The 24,041-nt window shown below is 39.3% G+C and overlaps 2 protein-coding genes across 4 annotated transcripts in view; one reads left to right on the top strand and one right to left on the bottom strand.

Annotated features, from left to right (window-relative positions):
• Positions 1–8,461, bottom strand: part of ranbp10 (RAN binding protein 10) — a 50,049-nt gene extending 41,588 nt beyond the window's left edge. The window contains exon 1 of the mRNA XM_031310245.2: positions 8,103–8,461. Coding sequence (XP_031166105.1) covers positions 8,103–8,301 — 199 coding nt within the window. The 5' untranslated portion in view covers positions 8,302–8,461. The remainder of the gene's footprint in view (positions 1–8,102) is intronic.
• Position 8,462: 1 nt separating this feature from the next.
• Positions 8,463–19,338, top strand: tsnaxip1 (translin-associated factor X interacting protein 1). 3 transcript variants are annotated; one of them, XM_031310380.2, is made up of 11 exons: positions 8,463–8,574; positions 9,482–9,581; positions 10,139–10,279; positions 10,377–10,470; positions 11,745–11,941; positions 12,582–12,723; positions 13,829–13,992; positions 14,119–14,232; positions 17,401–17,510; positions 17,744–17,867; positions 18,925–19,338. In XM_031310380.2, the coding sequence occupies exons 3-11, from the start codon at positions 10,199–10,201 to the stop codon at positions 18,967–18,969; spliced, it is 1,071 nt and encodes a 356-aa protein (XP_031166240.1). In that variant the 5' UTR covers positions 8,463–8,574; positions 9,482–9,581; positions 10,139–10,198; the 3' UTR covers positions 18,970–19,338. The 3 variants fall into 3 exon arrangements, with proteins under 3 accessions (XP_031166240.1, XP_031166239.1, XP_035858616.1); XM_031310379.2 differs by lacking the exon at positions 8,463–8,574 and adding an exon at positions 9,148–9,318; XM_036002723.1 differs by lacking the exons at positions 8,463–8,574; positions 9,482–9,581 and having other exon boundaries at positions 11,756–11,941.
• Positions 19,339–24,041: the final 4,703 nt, after the last annotated feature.

The following is a 24,041-nucleotide window of genomic DNA, read 5'->3' as shown; positions in this document are numbered from 1 at the left end:
AAGCATGTCGAATGATTATTTTAGCCCCACTGTCTAGCAGAGAGGACATGTTAGCTGTACGCTAATGTTAGCTATGTGTTAGCAAGGTGAGGCTCTTGCAAACATAATACTGCATAGCTTTCTGATTTATCCACATTCCACTATAACACAAGTAGCATTCTGTCAAAATAAAAGCTAGCCTAAAACTGACATTTGGATATTTAACTTAGTGACAAAATGATTGCTGCAAATGTAACATGTAAGGATCCCACCAATTTCCCATTCTTCCTGCTGATGCCTCACGTCTTATTGCCTGTGTCCACTTTTGTCTTCTTAAAGGGTCAGGTTTTCGGTTTATTAGCTTAAAAAACTTAGTAACACAGCAGTTTTAAGGTATTTTCCTGTTGTTTGCTAGCAGACAGAATTGACAAGGAGGCACCTTCACGCAATACAAAGTCAATGGAGAACGATTGTTTTTTTCCTCCAGTGTGGGCGGGACTAATTGCACTCTGTCTCTGTATACAGTATGTATTCAACAGAACAATAGTTAAATTCATTTTTAGTTTACTTCCTGTAGTTTTTGTCTGATGGGAGGAACAAGACATTAGTCATGATTCAACTAATCTGGCTCAAAGGATGAACATTGTAGGGCTTTTGGAACGAATTCCAGAAGTCGAATATAATTCCAATAGTAAAAAAAAAAAAATCAGTACTAATCGAATGCTTGAATTACTATTCAAAAGGTGTATTTTTTATGTGTTGGATAACGTTGGTGAATCTCGCCCAAAGAAATACAATTATTTCTATGATCTCGCCATTCTCGCCTTGGCCTACACGCATGTGAAAACCAAATGCTTTTGTCACGTCTGATGAACAAGTCAACGGGAGTGAACAACACAAGGTATTGTGAGATCTTAGGGCACGGAGCTACGGTAGAGACCAAGTAGTAGAGAGGTAGTGACAGGCTGCAGCTGGGTATAAAAAGAAGGATGGAAAATACTGATTTACCACAAATTTTAAATTGACATCCACCAAGTCAAATGCTTATGTTATCATTAATTGGCTCGTTCTTGTTTCCTAACTGCGTTAGTTATAGAAGCTCAGCTGGGAGCTTCATGGAGACAGCTAATGTTAATGTTAGCTGCAATATTTTGCAAAGAGAGATTATTATTACTGAAGGGCATTTTGTCCAAAACGCATTTATAAAACTGCATTTATAAAGTGCTTTTACCCAAAGTGCTTTGTAATGTGCCACAAATTGAAGCACTCACCGATGGTGGTGAAGTTACTATTCAAGGTGCTGGCCTCCTGGCTGGAAGCAATCACGTTTCGGGGTCTTGTTTAAAGACAGGCGGAGCCGGGGATTGAACCATCCAATCTGTGATTGATATACTACCCGCTCCTGAAACACACCTCTGTATTAGTAGTATGTGGAATTTAAATACCTCACAAAATTCCCATCAAAGATCTGCCAAACTTAAACCTGAATCAGCCAGGATCACTGAACACACCTGTGTGAATATGGGGGACCTTTTAAAACTGTAAACTCTTAACTGCTCATTGAACATTTTGAAAGTTAGTCTTTAAACTATCTCAAGGGGAATCAAAAGAATGTCAGAAATATGTTTTTTTAGAAGTGTTTCACATAGTAATAAATTACTAAACAGCCCTCAAAAAATTGCTGTTAGCCATAACGTCGATGAGCACACAGCTACGATTTCTAACTTTTAGCAGTACTTTGAAAGTTGCTTTTTCTATCTGCAGTACCTTTCTTTTTGACTCTTAACTCTGTTAAAGTAAAAAAGTGTTTAATGAACTTGGACTAGTCCAAGGTGTCCTGATGGGGCAGATCTGGGACTATGGGCCACTGGGGCTGTTACTATGAGCAATTAGGCCTTGTATAACTGGACCAAAAGCTTTGTCTTCATCCTTGGCACTTTATCAAGCGCTTTCTCAATAGATGACTCCATTGTGCTTTGTCATTCTGTTTTCTGATTTCCAAGGTAAGAATTGTGAAAAACAGCCAAGGATTGAAGGATGTCCAGTCTTCTTTGGTGATCTCAGGATTCCGTGTCAGATTTGTACAGACTATATAGTTCTGTTATGTAGCTTGGTCAGGCTGTGACCTACATCACTCATTGGTTTGCCTCTGATTGTGAAGTGGTTTAGATGATGGTCAGCATATCATGGTTCATGTCAGAAGGTGGTGAATTATCTCCAATGGATTTGGAGTGAAGTGCTGCCACAAGTGCAGAAGCTTAACGTTGTATTAAATGATTTTTTTTTGGGCCCTTGGGGGATTTGCATATCATTGATCTTAAAAATTGTTATGACCAATGGGTTTGAAGACAATTTCTTATTTACACATCCAGAAAAAACAAATAAACTTAATCATTAATTTTAGGTTGCATTTCTAGCTCTGTTTTGGGTTGAATACTGATAAATATCTGTCTCTTATGCTGCTAAATGCCTCTATCCTAAGTTTACCAGCTAGTCGCTAACTTTGTCTGTCAGCCATTAGGTGCTGGGCAGGTAGGATCCAGTGGGTCTATCTGCTAGCATCCCGCTGCTGAGCTCCAGGCTCAGTCCACCTCTGGCGCTGGGACCCATCTCCATCCATTCCATTAAGGTGAAAAATGTGTGTTTATCGTACTTCCTTATCAATGAATAACCATGGTAAACAATACAACCCTAATATTTTGCAAACCCCAATTCCAATGGAAGTTGGGACATTGTGTAAAACGTATGACATGTAAAATAGCGTGTGTGTTTCATGTGTGGCTTAGGCTACCTTAGTGTGCTGTGAATAGGCAGTCTGAGTGTATAAAACTGTGGCGTGTGTGCCGCATGGCTATGTGATTATGGAAAAAAATATATATATAATATATATAATCATGATTATTTTGGTCAATATTGAAATCACAATGATTTAACACGATTACTCATTAACCTTTGGGGTTTGCAATTTTTTGCAATCGTTTCTAAGAAGCATCATATATTTTACAATTATTAACATTCCAGGATATAATGTTAGTGTCCTCTCTCTCACAGAAAGACTCTTTGGATCAGAATAAAATCAGTTTTACTACTGTGAGTCGGTTCAGCTTTACAGATATCACACATAACGTTACACAGCTAATGAACAATTCCAGATACATAACACAATGTGCATCTCACATCACATTTTCACTCACTATGACCAATACTACTGTCATTACTAAACATTGTGCCAAATTACTACGCTTTTTCATGTTGGTTTTGAGTGGTATGCATCCCCACTAACCTGCAAACCATTTTAAAGAGTAAGTGAATAACGTTACAGCGCATCGGGGGAATACAACGTCTCCTGCAGCGGGGAGCCAAAGGCAGAGGGACCGCAGGGTTAGCTAACATTAGCTTCTTGTCTCATCTGGGGTCTGATAAACAGTAAATTCATCAAAGTCAGTGCCCATAACGCTAATTTACAAGTGACTGTAGCTGTCACATTTCACACGGTTTCCATGGTAAATCAGCCGCCAAGGCTTTCGCCGCTGTTGATTATTTGGTTGCCATGACTTTGCGAGAGTCATGTAATCACAGACGGTTTAGTTTAGAGGATCTTTGGTGTAATTACGACTTCATGACATTTCTTTTAAAACACTGAAGGAGCTGTGGCAATCGCTCCTTCAGCGGCAGACCAAATTTTTATAGCGGGAACACTGCGTAAACAATTGGTTTTTTTTCGATTACTCAGTTTTTGTGATCCATAGGAGTCAAAATCGTAATCACGATTACAAATTTGATTAAGCTCACAGCCCTAGTGTACCGTGTTGGGTTTATCTATAAATTGCCTTCATTCTGTGACAAATTGTGTTGGCGGTTAACTCTACACTTGTCCCTCTTTTAGTGCAGTTTAACCCTATCCAATTTATTTTGTTTTATTTGTTTGAGTTTTTGATGGTTCATGTAGTGGCTGTATTGTATGCCATTACTCTGTATGGCCTGGCTGTAGATCCTCTCCCTGATACTGTGATGCTAATAAACTCTATATTTTTTGTATATCTGTATATGTGGCAGATGGCCGCCCACCAAAAGTTGCTCTTGGGGGAATTGTTGGGTCTCTGTAAATGATAGTGTGGTCTAGACCTACTCTACCTTAGGGCTGTTGGAACGAATTCCGAAAGTTGAATATACAGTAATTAGAATGTGATTTTTTTTTTTTTTTATAAATAGGTTGGCTAACGTTAGCTAATCTCCCTCTTCTCATGTCACGTCTGATGAACAAAAAGTTACGGGAGTGAGAAACACAAGGCATTGTGAGCTAACGTTACGTACCGAGTAACGTTAGTACAGGGGGGAGTGACAGGCTTCGGCTGGAAATTGGTAGAAGGGTGGGAAATAGTTTTAACATGACTTTAAAATCGACATTCACCGAGCCCAAATGCTAAAGTTATCATTAGTTAGCGCGTTCTGGTTTCCTAGCTGCGTCACAAGTTATAGGAGCTTAGCTGGGAGCTTCATGGAGACAGCTAAAGTTAATGTTAGCTGCCCTACAGCTGTCAGAGTTAGCTTCAACTTCATATATTACCTTCTTACAGCTGTATTCTCAGTAACGAGACAATCTGCAAGAAACAGGTTGCTTTTAAATCACTAAAATAGTAGTGACAGCACCGTTTGGCTTAGCTAGTTATCAATGCCATTAGCATTGTGGCTAACACAATTGTTACTTATGACAAATTGTTTCGGCTGTGCTGTCTAACATGATGTCATTGTGCTAACCGAGTACCGTTAGTCTTTACAACATAGCCGCTTCAATACACATGTTAGATAATGTTTCATTACAGAGTTCTCTGTTGATTTGTGTTTGTCGCTGTGTGCGTGGTGGAAAATAATGTAAACAGAGAGTAGCGTGCCAGAAATACAATGCCCCATGACGTAGGTCCCCTTCGAGGCCAGGCTATTGTTGGTTGTCCCTCTAGTGGACAGAACGTGTAACAACAACCACATGCTTATAGTGGCATTGACAATGCATAAGCCTGAGTAGTATAGTACATATTAATAACAGGCTGCATATGAGCATTACATATATGAATATTAAAAAAAAATAACAAATGAAATTCGAATGGTATTATAGAGGAAGACTGACAGCTAAAGTGTCACGAGATAACTTCTGTTATGATTTGATACTATAAATAAAATTGAATTGACTATTTCGCAGAGCCGCCGTCGCTGCGTCCGAAGCTTAGCGCCGCCCCAAGACGATTGTGATTGGTTTAAAGAAATGCAAATAACCCAGAGCGTTTTTTTCTCTTATCCTAGAATGTATACATGGTGTAGCCAGAACTTACTCCGCAGCGCTGTGTCAATGTGAGACTATTTGGGTAGTCACTATAAGGATAGGATCAAATGGGTTAAAATGTGTTTCCTTCACAGCATGTTTGGGCTCACCCAAATTGCAAATGCTTTCTGGAACCTCTAAGTTCATTTTTGATTTCCAAGGGGCGGTAATCAACGGGGTAGACCAAAATGCATTTGGGCGTAAGTGGATAGATCTACAACCATTTAGAGCAATGAAACATGTGACATAGCGCTGAGCAACCAGTGACCAGGTCCGCCCGGTGTAGATGGCCAATCACAGCAAAGTATTATCAGCCAATCACAGCACATTAGGGTGGGAAAAAAATAATGCCTCAACGATGGAAAAAAGGTGCAGAGATCAACAGGTATATTATAAGTTGGTATATAAACGGTTGAAGAATACTGTAGGAAGTTACAGCAAACACGTTTTTGTTAAGAAAAGCCTATATCTCCAACACTGGGCAATCACACCAAAACAATCTTGATTGATAAATAGCACTACAGCTAAGAGGAAAAAAAGATATATTTTTGATTTTGAGGTGAACAGTCCCTTTAAGGCCTATTAAAAGAACAATGAAATCCTCTACATCAAAATAAAGCAGAGGAATCCTTCATGGACCAGAGCGCTCGTTAAAAACAAAATTACATCACTCAACTGATTTAATCATTTGCACTAAGTTCATTAGTTTGTGTGTTGCAGTGTTTGTGTATTTATGTATATATCTGTTGAGACTGGGTAGATTAATATATCTGTGCACAGCAGGACTAGGTAGACACTGTGTGGTCTTAAACAGAGAAAATTGGCACAAATTGGTCAAAATAGAATTCAAACCACAAGGGTGAGGGAAGAGAGCAGGAGCTAAAACTACCAGGAGGAGAAAAGGTATCCTGCACAATCCAGAATAGACCTATTTATACATCATCCCTGAACAATTGTGCAGAGTCACTTAATCTGTGCACTTTTCATACACATAAAGACTGTGCCACATAAAGACTGTGCCCTACATAAATGACCCCAGCATGACATGACATGTCTTATCTTCAGAAATACATGGGCCCATTCATCATTTTGTGCCAATTCCATTGCTGTGACAAGTTCATGGGTAATTCTAGACAGAATGATAGGATCTCAATATCCTTGATTATAATGTAAGGCTAGATGAAAAAAAAGCTTTTTCACAACTCTTTTTTTCACATCTTTATTGGGATCAACATGGAGCACCGCATCCACAAAGAAATTATGCAATCTACAACACTGATAAGCAGAATGTAGGCTTATATTAAATTTGACCACTGGTCATATCAACAGCAGGGAACTGATCCATTATGCATCAATATTCTTTGGGTTATATCTGCCAGAGAGTCTTGATTTTAACAAATTAAAGGCCTTCCCTGCTATTCGCAAACAGCAGGATTATTACTATGTGCCAAATAAGCTTTCCAAAATGGGTTACACAGCCTGCCTGCATCCTCTTATCCTCTGCATGTTTCACTGATGTAAACAGCCAGCAGGGCCCAAAGTGGCCTTGCAATGCCTCTGTGGAGATTTTTCATAGCCTGGCCTGAGATGCAGGGCTAGCTTGCCAGCTATTGGGGGGCTGCCCTGACGTGTCGCCTGACGAAAAATAAGAGAGCAGGCAAAAGACTGAGAACAGGACTTCACACAGTCATCTTGTTTTGATTTAAGAGCTGGATATATAATAAATCCAACTGATGGGACTGGCAGTCCATACTGACCGGTTTTAGCCATTTGAATAAGTGATTGACTGCAACATACGTCTGACGAGTAAAGTTGTTGATATTGTGAAAATGCCGAAATCTGACGATACAAAGATTGATTAATTACAAGATCGGTACAATTGGCCTAATGTAATGCGCAGAGGCCTCCTCCCTCACAGCAGCTGTTGAAATCGAGCTGCTGCCTGCTGGAGGTTGGACATGAGACTGTTGTTGAGCTCAGGGTACAGATCTGAATGGAGTTGGACCGGTTGCTTTCAGGCTGGAAAAAAATGATTTACGAATTCTGGAAAAGACTTCTAGAACACTGCCACTGAAATCACGCGAGAAAACAACAATGCCATATTTATTCTATTTTGGTGCTTGCTGTTGTCAAAAACTAAACAATTGCAGCATTACCCTCAGTACTCAGCTACGTGGTAATATGTTAACAACAAGTTTGGCTCGTGTCCATCTTGTAGCCAGCTTACCTTACTGTTTATTTAAATCCATGTTAGTTACAAGGAGCTAACGTTAGCTAGTTAGCCACAAGGCCAACTGCTGTATGAGATAGCTTGCTGTTTGCTAACGTTAGCTCCTGTTTGTTAAATACCATTAGTTAGCTTATTAACATAGCCTTGTCTATGCGACGTTATTGCTGCCAATGCCCCCTTCCAGTACAAACTACAGAGAACGCTAGATGCACAGTTTACTGCAAACAAATAACGTCATAAACGGCAAATAAACAAAGGAGAGCCGCGTTGTTGAAGGTGAATTTCAGTGAGGTGGTAATAAGACCAACTGTCAGGGTTAGCGAGTTCACTGTCACCCATTTGGGCATTCCTCTGCTCATTTGTGAAACAAAGCAAGGTTACAGGACAGGAGAGGCAGCTCAGACTAGATTTACCAGGAGTACACACACGCGCGCGCGTACACAATCAACATAATCGCATACTGTGTGTGTGAGTGTGTGAGACAACACAGTGACAGATTTGAGCTGAGACCCTCTGCTGTTGTGACTAACGTTAACGTTACTTGTCCGACCATCAGGACTGAGCCAGCTCTCTAACCTTTGTAATGGACTCGCAGGTTGTTCTGTGACAGCCCAATGTAGCTGTATTTATCCTTGGGGCTCCAGGATCGGGGTAAAGGGGTCTCTTCCTCGTTCACAGCCGGGTACAGCCGTTTCAGCCGCTCGTTCAGCTCGTGTTCCTGATAATTAAAAGCAGGATCCCCTAACGACAGGCTTCCCGCTCCAAGCTCTGCCATTTTGGCCTCTGTTTTGTATCTTATTGTTCGTTTCTTTCTATCCAAAGCCCCGTGTCAGTCCGCTTGAGCTGTAGGCTGAGAGTGAGAAGGACTGAGGGGAGAAAATAGCAGCGGTGTGACATCCCCGGATAAGCAGCAGAATGTACTGTAGGCTGGAACAGTGCCGTTTGGGTACTGTAGTTCAGCTGCACGCTCGCTTTTATGATACTGTCCCTAATAATGACTACACAGCTCCACTACCGTTATCCTGGTTTAGGACTTCCATCGAGAAAGGTAGCTAGGAAATGTAGTTTTTCAGCTGTGTAAATGTATTGACCGTTTTTTTTTAGAACATTTATATAATTTTATCATTATCTCTAGTTTTATCCATATGTGTGTGTGCCACATATGGAGAACGTGTAACATCCCACACATATTTTTGCTAGCTAGATGGAACTTAATTGACAGCATTATTTACAGAACTAAAACAACGTGTATTTTTCTCAAAATATGCCTAATGTTACTCCTAAAGACAGAGTTTCTACTCATGTGATTTTGGCATATGGTATCTTCTGTTCTATCACTTCATTAATTTGTATGTGATATTTATAAAGTAGTTGCCCGTTTGTTTGTTTGTTTATTTATTCATCATATTTGTTATTGGAAACTAGTCAGCGTTGATGGCCTGCCCTATACACACACGTTTCCCGTGTTTAGAAAGTTTCTATATGTTCTATTTAAAAGGAAAGTTTACACAATTTGAAAACTAGTTAGGCGCGCCTCGGTCTCCTATGTGGGTCTTGCACGCAGCGTGTTCCTCCTCGTTACCATGGGAACCGTGTTACAATGCTGTGATCTGTGTGCTAAAGCCTATATACAGTCTATGGCTAAAGCCAAACATTGAGCTAAACGGACCACATTCAGCAGTTTAAAAAGGACAAGAGGTTGTTATGTCATGTTGGCTTTCATATAGCCGCTAGAGATGTCACCACATAAAGATATTAAATTCCCACCTTTAACTCCGTCACAAAAACAAAGGCAAGTGATTGAGATGAGATTCATGATAAAGCAAAAATATTGCAGCTAACGTTAGCTAGTCGATTGTTGTAACTAGCTAGCTAACTAGCCTGCTATATAGCCTATAGCTAGAGTTAACATAACTACAATGTTAAATGTATCTTTGCTCTTTTATTTATTTTAGACTTACATATGAGCATAGACTACAAAATGACACTGTCCAGACATCAGAGGAAGGGCAAGAAGGAGAAAGTGCTGGTGCTGTCCAACCTGCAGCAAGAAAGGTAAGCAAACCAGGTAACTACAGTAGAGGTTCATTAAACCTGGCAGAATTTCACTCATAAAGCCTACTTTTTATTATTGAATATGAAAAATAGATCTAGTAGCTGTGTGTGTGTGTGTGTGTGTGTGTGTGTGTGTGTGTGCGTGTGCGTGCGCGTGTGTGTGCGTGTGTGCTTGTTTTACTATATTCGTGGGGTCCAAAAACCGGGGAATACAGTATACTTGTGGGGTCTGCACAGCCTTGTGGGGCCCAAAATGCTGGACCCCACAAGCTTAAAGGGCTGTTTGAGGGTTAAGACTTGGTTTTACGATTAGGGTTAGAATTAGGTTATGGTTAGGGTGAGGGTAATGGTTAAGGTTAGGCATTTAGTTGTGATGGTTAAGGTTAGGGTAAGGGGCTAGGGAATGCATTATGTCAATGACGGGTCCCAACAAAGATAGTGAAACAATCGTGTGTGTGTGTGTGTGTGTGTGTGTGTGTGTGTGTGTGTGTGTGTGTGTGTGTGTGTGTGTGTGTGTGTGTGTGTGTGTGTGTGTGTGTGTGTCATAAACCCTATAGTTGTGCTGGACAGGTAGCAGTTACATTTATGCAGGCCCGGGGAGAAAGCCTCAACTTCTGATGCACTTGGAGAGCTATCTGAACAAGGAGCTGCATACAATCAGCTCCCATGAGCCAACATTTCAGGAACTTAAACTACAGGTGCTATGTTTTTGTTTTGTTGTTATTTTTGCCATACTATACAAACATTTTTTTGTCTGAGAAAGTACTCACATATCTTAATCTGCTTTGGCTACAGGTCTACCGTGATGTCTTTGGTTGTTTCATCAAAGAGTTCAAAACCTACCAACCCCTTCTTTCTGGCATCAAAAAGGAATATGAAAACACTTTAGGTCAGTACCTCTATGAGTAAGCCGGCCTGATCATTTTCATTATTTAAGAATAATTACGCTATTTATAAAACTCTTCTGAATGCTGTCTTAAAGTGCTGTAAAATAAGAAAGAACATCCTTTGATAAAGGAGAAAAATCTGTTCTAAATAAAGGCAATCCTGTCTTTGACGAAGACCTGAAATATTATGGCGCTATGCTTTGGAGAATTTGAATTGTGCCTGCGGGGTCCACCTAAGCCAGCATTTTTGAGGGCAAATCTGGGTTAAAAGGTTAATGAAGAAAACGCTATGGGAACAAATAGTAAGTGGCAACAAATAATATTTTCAGAGACTTAAATGAAGTCTCTGATTTTTTTTATATGAAATTGTAAACAGTTAATGTAGTTTGGTACTATCTTAGTTGCACTGATAAGGTCAAGTTACAGCCAGCCACCTCATGGTCTGAGCTACATTCAAGAAATTGAGTCAGAAAAACATAATAAAATGATAACAGTTAAACATAAAACCATAAATCAATCAGAGAGAGCATTACTCAGCCAGTTTCATGGTCTTCTAATTTGTTATTTTAATAATAAAACATTTTATTTAAATTTAATTTTTGAATATTTGATATATATATATATACAAAAAGTTTTAAGAGTTCAGTGATTGCTGCATACACAATATAATCAAAATCATAACCTATGGTGCTGCAAATTAACAAAATTACTAAAGCATAAGATTACTAAAATTACTAAAGTGCAAATGCAGGACATACTGTAGAAACAGTAAACAGTTGTTTTTAATCAGACAGGTTACTTCCAAATAAAAATGCTGAATCATGGTTTGATCATGTTTCGTGTGTGTGTGTGTGTGTGTGTGTGTGTGTGTGTGTGTGTGTGTGTGTGTGTAAATATCTATGGTCATACTTGTTTGTTTTTTGTTTGCTTTAATTTGTTGTAGGTTGTCTTGTGTGAATGCTTAAACTGTATTCTCATTTTTGTTGTTTATGCCTTTTTTCTAATGTTTATGCTTATATTTTTTATATTTTGCCTTTTAATGTAAAGCACTTTGAGTTTACGTGTATTGAAATCTGCTTCATAAATAAAATTGCCATTGTCATTAATCTATCCATTTTTCAGTGTATCCATTATAGTCATATAGTCTCTGCTCATCACAACTTCTCAGATCCTGAAGTGATTGATGTCTTCAAATTGCTCAAATCATTTACTATAGAACTATACTCAATAGTTCCATGAATGATAGATCATTTTATTGCATTTTACATCTGTTCAGCATATCTGCAGGATCAAATCCGAGAACTGGAACCACTGCGATCCCATCTGAGGCTAGTGACAGAGGAATGTGACAGGAAGATTCAAGCTCGCTGGGCAGAGGAGCAGGCTGAGATTGGAGCCTTGAAAAGGGAGAAGCAGCAACTGCAGAGGCACATTGAGGCCATGAGGGAGAAAGAAAAGGCTATGGAGGCGGTGGTACATGATATACTTGTAAAAGGGGTGTTCTAAACACAATTTATTTATTCATTCATGTGGCTTTTTAAGGAATACAACTCTCCTAAATATTATCTTAAATATGTATTTCATGTGCTTTCCTGATCTCAAACGTGTATGAAAAAGTTATTTAGGGTCACAGGTGGAGATCCCTTTAGTTCAGATAGTAACGTCAATGGTAGATTTTCACTATCTTGTCTAGGGCTGGGTAATGACTCCAACACTTTTTAGGCACCGACCGAATTGCCTCTAAAGTATCGAGTATCGAAAAATGGCTCTTCATTCAATACCTAGGGAGTAAATCTCATCAGCGTCAGTGAGCCAATAAGCATGCAGCATGCTTCTACCAAGATCTAATAATGTCTATGATTGGCTGTCTAATGTTACACGTAGAGACACGCAGGAAAAACTCTAAATTACGCACAGAGACGGGGCTCACGTAGCAGGAGCTGAAAAATAAATAAATACATTTGTGCCGTTATGTTGTAATTTCTTTTTGTTTTATCAAATTGGTATCGAAAAAAAGTATTGTTTAGGAACCGGTATCAAAGTCACGGTATTGGTATCGCTACCCAGCCCTAATCTTGTCTCACCCACCCCACTATCTTCTATGCCTTTCCAGGTGGACTGCCTGCAGTCTCAACTCTCCCAGCAGTATCTGCAGTACAGGGAGGAGCGGGATGCCCGCAAGCTGTTGATCTGGAAGCTCAATGACCTAACAAGAGGCTCTGTGAAGGAGGAGCATCCTGCAGATGACAACATTGGTAGAGAGCTGCAACTAATCGTCCATTATTCAATTAGTCGATCAGTCAATCAACTGAAAATGAATCTGAAACTATTTTGATAATCAATTCATCATTTTGAGTCATTTTGTTCTTAAACAAATTCTCTGGTTCCAGCTTTTCAAATGTGAATATTTCCTGGTTTCATTCGTCTTCTACGATTGTAAACTGAAAATGTTTAGGTTGTGGACTGTTGGTTGCACAAAACAAGACATTTGAAGAATTCACCTTGGGCTTTGGGATGTGATGGGCATGTTTTACCATTTTCTGACATTTTATAGACCAAATGATTAATTGATTAAACAAGAAAATAACGGACAGATTAATTGATAATGAAAATAATTTAGTTGCAGCCCAGCTTGAAACCGTACATATGTTTATTATATTGTATTCCTTGAAAACTTTGCCCGCTGACTTACAACTTATGGTTAAGGCTCTTACAAAGTCTGTAAAGGAATAGTTTAACATTTTGGGGAACATGCTTATGCACTTTTCTACTGAAAACTCAGCAAGAAGGCAAATTGCAAAAGCATATTTCCCAAATAATGCTAAGCAAAAAAAAAAAAAAAGTACCGATACCTCTCTACCAACCCCTTCTTTCTGGCATCAAAAAGGAATATGAAAACACTTTAGGCGAGTACCTCAAAGAATCAGTTATAATAAAGCCAATCCTGAAATATTATAGCCCTATGCTTTGGAGAATTTGAATGAATTTCTACAAGATAAGATCAAGTTTGTTTGGTTTACATTGTGCCTGCGGGGTCCACCTAAGCCAGCATTTTTGAGAGCAAATCTGGGTTAAAAGGTTAATGAAGAAAACTCTATGGGAACAAATAGTACATGGCAACAAATAATATTTTCAGAGACTTAAATGAATTCTTGCTGAGATTTCAGTTAAAAAAAAGTGCATAAGCATATTTCCCAAATAATGCTAAGCAACAAAAAAAAAAATACCGATACCTCTCATGTTAGGAATTTATAAAAGAAATAAAAATAAAAGGCTCAAACTAAAACCTAAACTGTAAATATCTAAATTTAAGTATTATGTTTTCTGAAATCTGTTTTCGTTGTAAAAAAAAAAAAAAAGAGGCTAAAGACCCTGTGGGGCTGCAGCTCGCTCTGAAGGTGTGTCGGGAAGACCTGACCAAAGCCCAGGTGGAGCTCAACAGGATGAAGGCAGAGTACTGGGATGTCGTGCCAAGACGCAACTGGGACACCCTGGAACAAACACACAGACAGAACCTCCTGCAGGTGGCCAATATAGACACATACACTGTACACACAGTACACGCCTGCATGTACACATACACAGAATGCATGTTTTAAAATGTTAACCGTCCTCACCGGTCATGTTTTTGTATTTTCGGTGGTGTCCAGTTGAAGACGCTGCAGGGTGACTTTGATCAGTTGAAGAGGGAGTATGACACCCTGCTGGAGCTCCACAAAAGTGGCAGCATGCAGAACAAGACACAGGACCCCATCACTGTGCAGGTACTTGTTAATACCCTGACTAGTCTCGCATTGCCAGACCTTCCTCCACAGCGCTGTGGATGACGGTCTGGCTAGTCCACACAGAATTCCGTGCTCTGGTTTATTGGCATTTCTTTAAACCAATCACAATCGTCTTGGGCGGCGCTAAGCACCAGAGAGAGCCACGGTGCCCATGGGCGTCAGTTTGGTTTGAAATGTGCTGGGGACAGAGGCGCATTCATTCATTTTTTTTCTCTTTCGCGCTGGTCATGTTTTGAAAGACGCTGTCCTGTAGCTTACTGATGTAAATGAATAAAAATGTATACAAAAATGTGACACAGTTTATGAAGAAGAAAGCCTTTAGTTTTCAAAAAGCATTAGACATATGAACCACTATGTTCTGCTTCATGTATCCATGTACCATGTTGGTAATGTGACATGACCTGACATCAGACTCAGAGTACTTTTGAATAACTGTCACAGTACAACAGTTAAACTGTGGAAATAGTTGCTTCTGGGGTTTCAATGCAAACACAATCCTCTTGAATGGAGTTAATCAAAACGGAATCTGACAATCTTTGAGAAAGACACACACAAAGCAAAAGTCCCTGGCTCCTTGGAGATGTGTAAGAAAAAAAAGTTTATCCAAAGTTAGAGCGCAAGTGAGCGGTGTTGAAGTGCGAGCAGGCGGCTGAGCCTACGCACCGTCCCGTGGAATAACGGTGCAGGCGCTTCAGTCACATTGTGCAGCACAATATTTGTAGTTCTGCACCACAGAGCGACTGTGTCTGTGCCTGCCCTGTGGGGATAGAGATGGTTGTGGATTTGTTGGCATCTGTCGCTCAAGAATTATATGTGTTATGAACTTTATTTTTTTAACTAAATTGAGCTCGAGTTTTTAAAAAAAAGTGGTGGGTACAAAATGACTCATGACGAAATCTCATAGGTACGCGTCCCCACCAAGGGGGTAAGCCTCTCCCCAGAACACGTAGCTCCTATGGCGCCATTTTGATGCTACCAAGCCATCACCTCCCGTTAGCATGCCATTGACTGCCATTCATTTTGGCGCCACTTTGACAGCGAATAACTTTACATCTGAAGCATGTAAATACTCTATTTGTCCATTGTTTATTTCTAAAGAAACACGACAATGTATAAAAGGCTCCATTACCTTGTACCTCACGTTATGGCTCCGTAGCAGACGTTTTTGTAAAAATAGGCTAACGATTGTGTCATAACCACGCGACTTACTGTCGCATAGTAGAGGAATTACCGTATAGTACAGGAGAAGCTCGCAGGCAGCTTTGACTTACATTAGCTGTTTAAGTTTAATTACTAATGTTAACTAGCATTTTAGTTAGCAATAATTAGCATGTGCCTATGTTATCTCCTTACATATACCTACGCTCTCCGTCTCAGCAAGATTGGGAATGATTGAGATTTCTCTTGGCACAGCTACCAGAAGACTTACAACTTTCAGACAGGTTGCTCACGTCACATTTACGTCGTCTCTCTCAGTTGGAGGCTGCGCAGTAACGCTCAGCCATCACCGGAAAAGTGCTTCTAATATCCTTCACTGGTCTCCGTCCAGAGCAACGGGATCTGTTGGTCCAGTTTATATACTGGCTATGGTCCCTGTCGGTACACGATCCGTTCTGCCTCCACGATCCGTTCTGCACATGCGCAAAACGTTCGCGCATGCGCTGTTGTACGAGGATTTACGACACTGCACGATCTGTTCCACGCTTCCGGTCGACAGCCAAGCTAACGTTAGTTTAGCTAACAGCTAATTCGGCTAACTGCTAGCTGAGACAGCATGTAATAACTTTAAAAGACCCTCAAAATAAAACTTGAAAATAAACGTTAACATATATAACAGCTGTTACGTCAGCTCTACTTTACTTGTGCTCATTTAAAATACAATCACTCAATACTTGTCTTTATTGTTATTACTGTGAAGTCTTAATTTAGCTGTAGCCTGCTTTTCCCATTAAGTTTGACTTAACGTTATTTTAGATTGAATCTAGCTGTCAACTAGCGGTTAGCCGAATTAGCTGTTAGCTAAACTAACGTTAGCTTCCCGGTGGAGGCTAGCCATAGGCTAGCGTGGAACAGATCGTGCAGGTCGTATCCTCGGTAAAACAGTATTATCATGCGCATGCGCAAAACGGATCGTGCAGGCAGAACGGATCGTGTACCGACAGTCCCCACCGAAATCGACGCCTATGGTGCCTTCGGTGCCTTCGGTGCCGCTGCAAAATAGCCTCGGGAAGGAACTTGTTTTGGTGGAACGTGTGCTCGTTCAAAAGTTGTTTTAGTCGTGCAACAGGAAACTCAGATTGGACAGATAGTCTAGCAGGAGAAAAGAGACTTTTATTCCTCTGATTCACTGCTTTGTTCAGCGCTCCCTCTCTTCATTCACTCTCTAGCTCGCGCTACCACCACTGTGTTCTCTGTCTCTCTCTCTCTCTGGCTCTGAGCCGGGGAGGAGGGGCCAGCTTTGAACACCGGTGTTTACAAACAGTAAGCTGATACGCACTACATATTCTACCTTTAACACATTATATCTTGTTAATTTGATTTGTACAAAGACCAAAGTGTAAGTTCAAAAAATTTACAAGGGGTCGGGTCATTTTTTTACAATTTGTTTTTTTAACACATAAAAACAAACGTATAACATGGATATTTTTTTAGAGATGCTAGTTGGTGTTTTATTTTTTATTTTTTAACCTTTGGACAGAGCCAGGCTAGCTGTTTCCCCCTATTTCATTACTTATGCTTAGCTAAGCTAAACTAAGCTAACCATTTTCTTTAACCATTATATACTTACATACACAAGGAATTTGACTTTGGTAGGTGTTAACTCTCTATACATGCAACAAATAGACATGTAGTAAACATAGACAAATAGTAATATAGACACATACTGTACAATAGAGAGCAATATACATATAGGCACATATCAACATAATATACAAAAATACAAATATACAGTTAAGACATAATATCAAGACAAGTACACATGGAGTGGGATGTAAAGTGCAAGAAGTAATAGTGCAAAGTACTGTGCAAGATGCATATTGGAATGATAAGTATGTAATGTATCGGATAACTCTTTGCAAAAAGGTGAAGAAACATTTTCCTCCAAATGTTGAACTGTTTCTTTAAAAGCTGTGTGTTGTTTTTCAGATGGATGAGAGTGTGTCCCAAGGGCAAAGCCAGACTCAGTCTCGCAACCTAAAAGACCCGATCGACTTGGATGCCCCTGAGAGCAGCACACTCACTGTACAGGAGTTTAGGTGATATAAAAAGAGGCACACAGAAGAGAACACAAAATTGTAGTCAAGTTTTATTTATATAGCCTAAAATCACAAACTTGCCTCAGAGGCCTTACTATCTGTGCAACGTATGACGCCCTCTATCCTTAGACCTAAATTCAGCAGAGGACAAACTTCCAAAATAAAGCCTTGAGCAGAGGAGTTTTTGTTGTTTTTCTCTGTCAAAAGAGTGTGTTTTGTCCATGTATGTGTAGGGCGGCCCTGAGGACAGCGTTTCCTCTGAAGTCAGATCAGGAAATAGATGAACTTGTGGCCTCGGCTCAAAGCGAACCAGACAACAGCAATGACACCATCTCCTCTCAGAGACTCCACAGCCTGGTACGTACAGTACCAGCACAGGTTTCACTGTTTTTTTTTCAGGCTGATTTTAGTTTGCATAATTCACAAAATGTTATCCACAACATGCATCTGTAGCTATTCTAAGACATTTGTGCTCTCATTTGGTGAAACCATTGAATTACACTTCAAAATGTATAGGAGTTAGTGAAGCAATGTTAAATATGCAGTCACAGTGCATTCAGAAAATATTCACCCCGCTTCAATTCTTTCACATTTTGTTATGTTGCAGCATGCTATAATTGTTTAAAGGTGCTGTAGGTAGGATTGTGAAGATCCAGGATTTAGCCAAAAAATTTGAACATCGACAACTTCTCAGTCCCTCCCCCCTTTCCGCTAAAGCCCAATACGGTCTCCTAAGCCCCTCCCCCCACAAGGGAGAATGAATGCGTGTGCATGAGCAGTGATTGACGCAGTTAGACACCCCCCCGGCCCTGATTGGTGTATCTGAACAGGGAGCGGTGGATTTTTACAAATCGCACTACAGGCTGTAGGTGGTACCAGAGGAGCCGGATTTTTTTTTAAATTACCTGCTTCATGTAGTTCTACTGGAACATAGGGTCAGTTTCAGCGAATATGACAGAAAGTTAGTTTTATAAGGCTTACCTACTGCACCTTTAAGTGAATGTTTCCCCTTATCAATCTAAACTCAGTGCCCTATAATGGCAAAGCAGAAACGGGACATTAGAATTTCTTGCACATTTATTAAAAAGAAAAAAATGAAATATAATATAATATTGACGTATTCAGGCCCTTTTCTATGATGATTTAAATTTAGCTCAGGTGCCTCCCATTTCTCTTGATCATCGTTGACTCGTTTCTACATCTTAATTGGAGTCCACCTGTGGCAAATTCAACTGGTTGGACATGATGTGGAAAGGCTCACACCCGTCTATAGAAGGTCTCGTGGCATAGGGCTGCAACATCACAAAAGTAAAGGGGTCTGAATACTTCCTAAATGCACTGTACTTTTGGAATAGAGTTTGAATAGTGTTCTGTATACTTTCTAAGATTTTTCTCTCTTGACATGCTCCAACAGCTAGCAGAATCTGGTGTGGCAGCCTTACATCCAGCTCTTGAATAATCAGAAGAAAATGCTGCATCAAATCCATTTCATGCCAGCAACTGTATAATGTTGTTAATTTTATTGATTGTCAATTAAGAAGGGCATGTAAGAAAGAAAAAAGGTATATAATGGAACCTTTATTCTTGAATCACATTATCGATTGCCTCACAATACATTTTTAACAGTTCCTGATATTTAAATAACTGCAAATGTACATGTACATTAATATTCTCAAAATCTGTATATGGAGTCAGTTGGGATATTTTTTTGTGATTTGAGTGACCTGACCTTGTGATGTTATTTTTACCAGGTGTGTCTTGTAGAATGGGTCAATATCCTGCCAAATAAAAATGATCAAAACAATAATAATAAATCACTATAAATGTATAATGGTCATTCAGATGGATTTTTGTTAGTATGTTTCTTGCGGTCTTAAGCTGTTTATTACAACTTCAAAATGCTCGTTAATTTCCAATACATTTGTTGTTTTTCATTAAATTAGGAGTTTTATTTTTTTACCTGTTACTTGTAGCTATACATTCAATCCCAGAGTCTGTGTGTGTGTGTGTGTGTGTGTGTGTGTGTGTGTGTGTGTGTGTGTGTGTGTGTGTGTGTGTGTGTGTGTGTGAGCCTCGTTTCAAGTCAACTGAACTGGATAGAAGTACTGTTTGGTTGGGCACTGTGGTAAAACAGGGTTAAAGTAGCCTTGCATTGCCAGATGCAAATGACGTTTAGCCAGACCTTACGCCAGGCGTAAGGTCTGGCTAAACGTCATTTGCACTTACCAGTGTATCGCCGTGTGTACTTCATCCATAGCAATCCCCGCCAATCGGTCCCAAAACATCCCAGTTAGAGAGAGAATACCGTAAACATATTCGTTGTAAATCTTTACAATCATTCCCCGAAAGAACCAAGCAGGCCTGCTTTGTTGCACGATCCAAATGTTCTTCAAAACTTGTCATTTTTAGCATGTAGCTTGCTAGCTTGAAGTTTGTTGTTTTCCGAAGCGAACAGAGTTTGAGAACGGCAACACACAGAGAGCGGAAGCTAAGCGCGCCGGATGTTAGGCAATTATCCTGGAAATGTACTTCCGTTGATGCAGACTAACAAGTCACAGGAGGCCTAAGTCTCAAACAAATCTACCAACTGCTGATTCCTCAACGTAAATACATGAATGGAGACAGAAAATCGTATACAAAGATAGTATTTGGTAAGATATCTATAGAGCTGATATAATTTACATATTGTATATTCCTCTTTACATGCTTACATTCTTTCACACAGCCTGTGAAACACTAAGAGGACACATGATTCATTCTAGTGTGTGTGAAGCATAGTGTTGTGTTCTTACAGCTTGATGGCAGATAGCAGTGCAGATGGTATATATGACTACATCTGCATTAAGAAAGTGAGGAACCAAGCCAGGTTTAAAAGCCCTTGAAGTACATGGTCTGGAGAAAGAGATTAATGAATGTGCTGTTAATGATAAAGTGGCCACCCTAGATAAGCTGCTTTTAGTCACGGACAGTAATCTGTAAATGCTGATTTTACTGGTCATGTTGACGTCATGTTTTGAAAATGTCCTTTTTACCTAAAATGTGGCCCTGTCAATTTGCCAGAATCTAGTCAAATTTACTGAGCATTTTCTACGCAGCCACAATGTAAAATACATGCAGAGGATTTTGACGTTTTCATATTCATTATGACTTTTACATGTGTAGCTTTAAATGCTGGAGTTTGATCACCTACATTACTTTTTAAGTGACAGACTTGACTCTGGTGTACGTTTTGCAAACTATATACTGTACTACTTTTATAAAAATGGCTGAAAATGAGTTTAGATTTTAAAAGGTTGTGCGCAAAACAAACTGACAAAACCTGTCCATACAACTGACTTAGACATAACACAAAAAATATCTGAAAACCAATCAAAAAATATGAAAATATTTTATATTTAATAGTGATTAAAGTTAATAGAAGTCTTCCTGAAGGAATTTGCACTGAGCTTCATTTGTCTCCATCTGTTGAAAGCCTGACCGAGTATGACTTGGTTTCGCCCATTGTCTTTCACTTTCCCTTTTAGCTTTTAATTGTTCTTTGTTTAATTTCCTTCTTTTCTGTGATGGCCTTGCCCCAGTATCAACCATAACTACAGCAGATAACTTCTAAAATTAAATTAAAATACAATTAGGCCTATCTATCTCCTGCTACCCTTTACCTGGCTAGATACACTAACACAGGCTTTTCCGGCGTTAAGCCAAAGTCTGTGACACGTCAGAATGTGGGCTCTCGGTTGCCCAGATAGCTCAGTTGGTAGAGCGGGGGCCCATATATAGAGGTTTACTCCTCGACGCAGCGGCTGCGGGTTCGACTCCGACCTGCGGCCCTTTGCTGCATGTCATTCCCTCTCACTCCCCTTTCATGTCTTCAGCTGTCCTGTCTGTTAAAGGCCTAAAAATGCCCAAAAGAAAATCTTAAAAAGAATGTGTGCTCTGTAGCGCCGTCTACCTGCCGTAAATCATTTTGTGACTTTGGAGGGAAAATCAGATCCGGGCAAAGGCATTAATTAAAACTATAATAAAATAAATAGCTTTCTTTTCACTGTTAGTCTCGTTTGCTGTTACAGTTCATTTATGATCATCAGATGGAAAATTACACAGTTTCAGTAACATTAAAAAGTTACATATAGTCACTTTAAGTATAGTTTAACTAATGCATGACTCATGATGATATAATGCATGACTCATGGATGTGTCATGAATTCATGTTGCTCACCATTAACAAATGATCAAGTCACTATGACTTTTTGTCAGGGGTCTTCAATGTTTTTTAAGCCAAGGACCCCTTAACTGAAAGAGACATGTAGCAGGGACCCCCTACTACATATAATGTATAAAATGAAGTTGCATATTAAACTGGGCCTACAATAATTTGACTCTGAGGACCCCCTAGGGGTCCCGGACCCCTGTTAAAGATCCCTGCTTTATGTGATTAGTTTACACTTAATAGTTCATTGATTAAGGAGTTTTAATTCACAGTTACTATATGCAGCTAAATTAGCTGGATTCCAGTTACCTGACAGTTTATTTCAGGGAGGTTGATGTATTTTCTCAGCCTCCCTGAAAGCAGAACAGTAACTATTCTCAAAGTAATATGAAGGTATTTTTTCTCAATTCCAGTCAATTCTTCTCAGTCCATTTGTCAATTAGCACCTGCTAGATGATTTTGGTTTGGTTTGGTGCGGCAACATGTGAATGTCTGCATCTGAGGACCAGTTTGATGAAAAAAAAAGAAAAAGAATAGCTTCGTATTTCTGTGAGAATAGGTGAGAAAAAGTAACATGGATGGTTCCCTACAACGCTCTTCACAAGTAAAATCAGTTCAATACTTTTATTGAATTTTTATTCAATTTTATAGCATTTGAAAAAAAGAAATGATAAAAGAAAGTGACAAAAATGTCGGAAAAAGCTTCTTAAACGTGTGTGTGTGTGTGGGGGGGGGGAGGCACAAAAACGTCAAAAAAAGTCACAAAAAAACATTGGAACTAGTAAACTTGGATAAAAGTGACAAAAGTGTCGAAAAAGACGACCAAAACGTTGAAAAAAAAAACATTTTCATTTTAAATTTTGTAAAAATTAAAAAGTTGCATGGTCGATGGGAAGACAACACAAGGGTTAAGTGAAACCATCTAAGAAGTTTAGAGGGGGAACTTCTCTTTGGTGAGATGTCTCTAACAAGTCATCTAAAATGTGGCAAATGCCCACAATCCAGACACTTTTTTTTTGTAAGGGGTCACAAACCAAATGGGTGGTAACAACTGGTTTAACCTTAACGGTGTGTATTTTATAAATCTATCACGTGTTTCTTTATTTGAAATCTTTATTAGATTAGATTAGATTAGATTCAATTTTATTGTTATTGCACGTCACAAGTACAGAGCAACGAAATGTAGTTAGTGTCTAACCAGAAGTGCTTAAGCAGTGATTAAATACATATTAAATAACATATGCTACAGTATGAATAAAAAACATATGCTACAGTATATGAGTGCAAGGTATGAATGATATATAAGTATCTGTAAAGAAACTAGTAATCTGTGAAATAAATTGAGTGAATGTTGCAGTTTTCGCTGAAATGTAGTGGAGAAGAAGTAGTAAGTATAAACTTACATAAAGTTGATACACTCCATAAATTACAAGTACCGTAAAACATTACTTAAATATAGTTCCTGACCACCAATTTCGTCCCCGTGTTGAAGCAATACCAGACTCCAAATATCACACAGAATCAAATTTTGTGCAAGAAGTAACAATGTTTGAAAACACACCTGGCTGGCCAAGAAACGTTTAAGCTCCTAGTCATTCAATGCACTTTGTTTCTTCCCCTTAAATTGGGGAACATAAGGGCCACAGGGCCTTATAGCCATGTCCTTTCAAATGCAATGTAGGCCTACTAGGTGCACTGCCAACACAGCAAAGAAAATGGTCACTTTCACAAGCTTACTAATGAACCACACAGTAGCCTACTCTATACCCCTCCAAAACATAGTTCTAAGTTTATTGTAGGTGATGTAATGTGATGCTCCTTTAAATGTAGTCATGTGAGGGTTCTTAATGATGTGCATCTACAATAACTAGTAAACGTATAATTAACTAATGGGGTCGGGCGATGTGGTTGTATTTATCACATACATATCACAACATAATACAAAGCTGGATTACCAACTGGGCAAAGTGGCCAACTGCCATGGGCTTAAATGATTCACTGTGTGTTGCAATTACTTTGTGGTAATTGATTAATTGCAACTGTATAATAATATGCACCAGTATAAACTGAAATGAAAAAGTGCTGTAAGGTGGCTCCTGCATTTTTATCTAATCTAGTCTTGTTGAGAGGCCCAGTGTCAAAATCTAGTATATATTTAGTATTTAAATTGATATCATACTGACATTGTGTAAATAATGTTCATCATTTAGTTGAAGTCTGGATGGCCGAATAGTATACTGTAATGTTCATCAATTTAAAGCTAAATTGAATTGAAGTCTGGATGGCTGAAGGGGCACACGGAACATTATTGCCCCTGGGCCCGC

This window comes from Sander lucioperca, chromosome 7 (assembly GCF_008315115.2).
Source record: "Sander lucioperca isolate FBNREF2018 chromosome 7, SLUC_FBN_1.2, whole genome shotgun sequence".
Taxonomy (NCBI): Eukaryota; Metazoa; Chordata; class Actinopteri; order Perciformes; family Percidae; genus Sander; species Sander lucioperca.
This window is presented reverse-complemented; position numbering and strand designations above follow the sequence as displayed.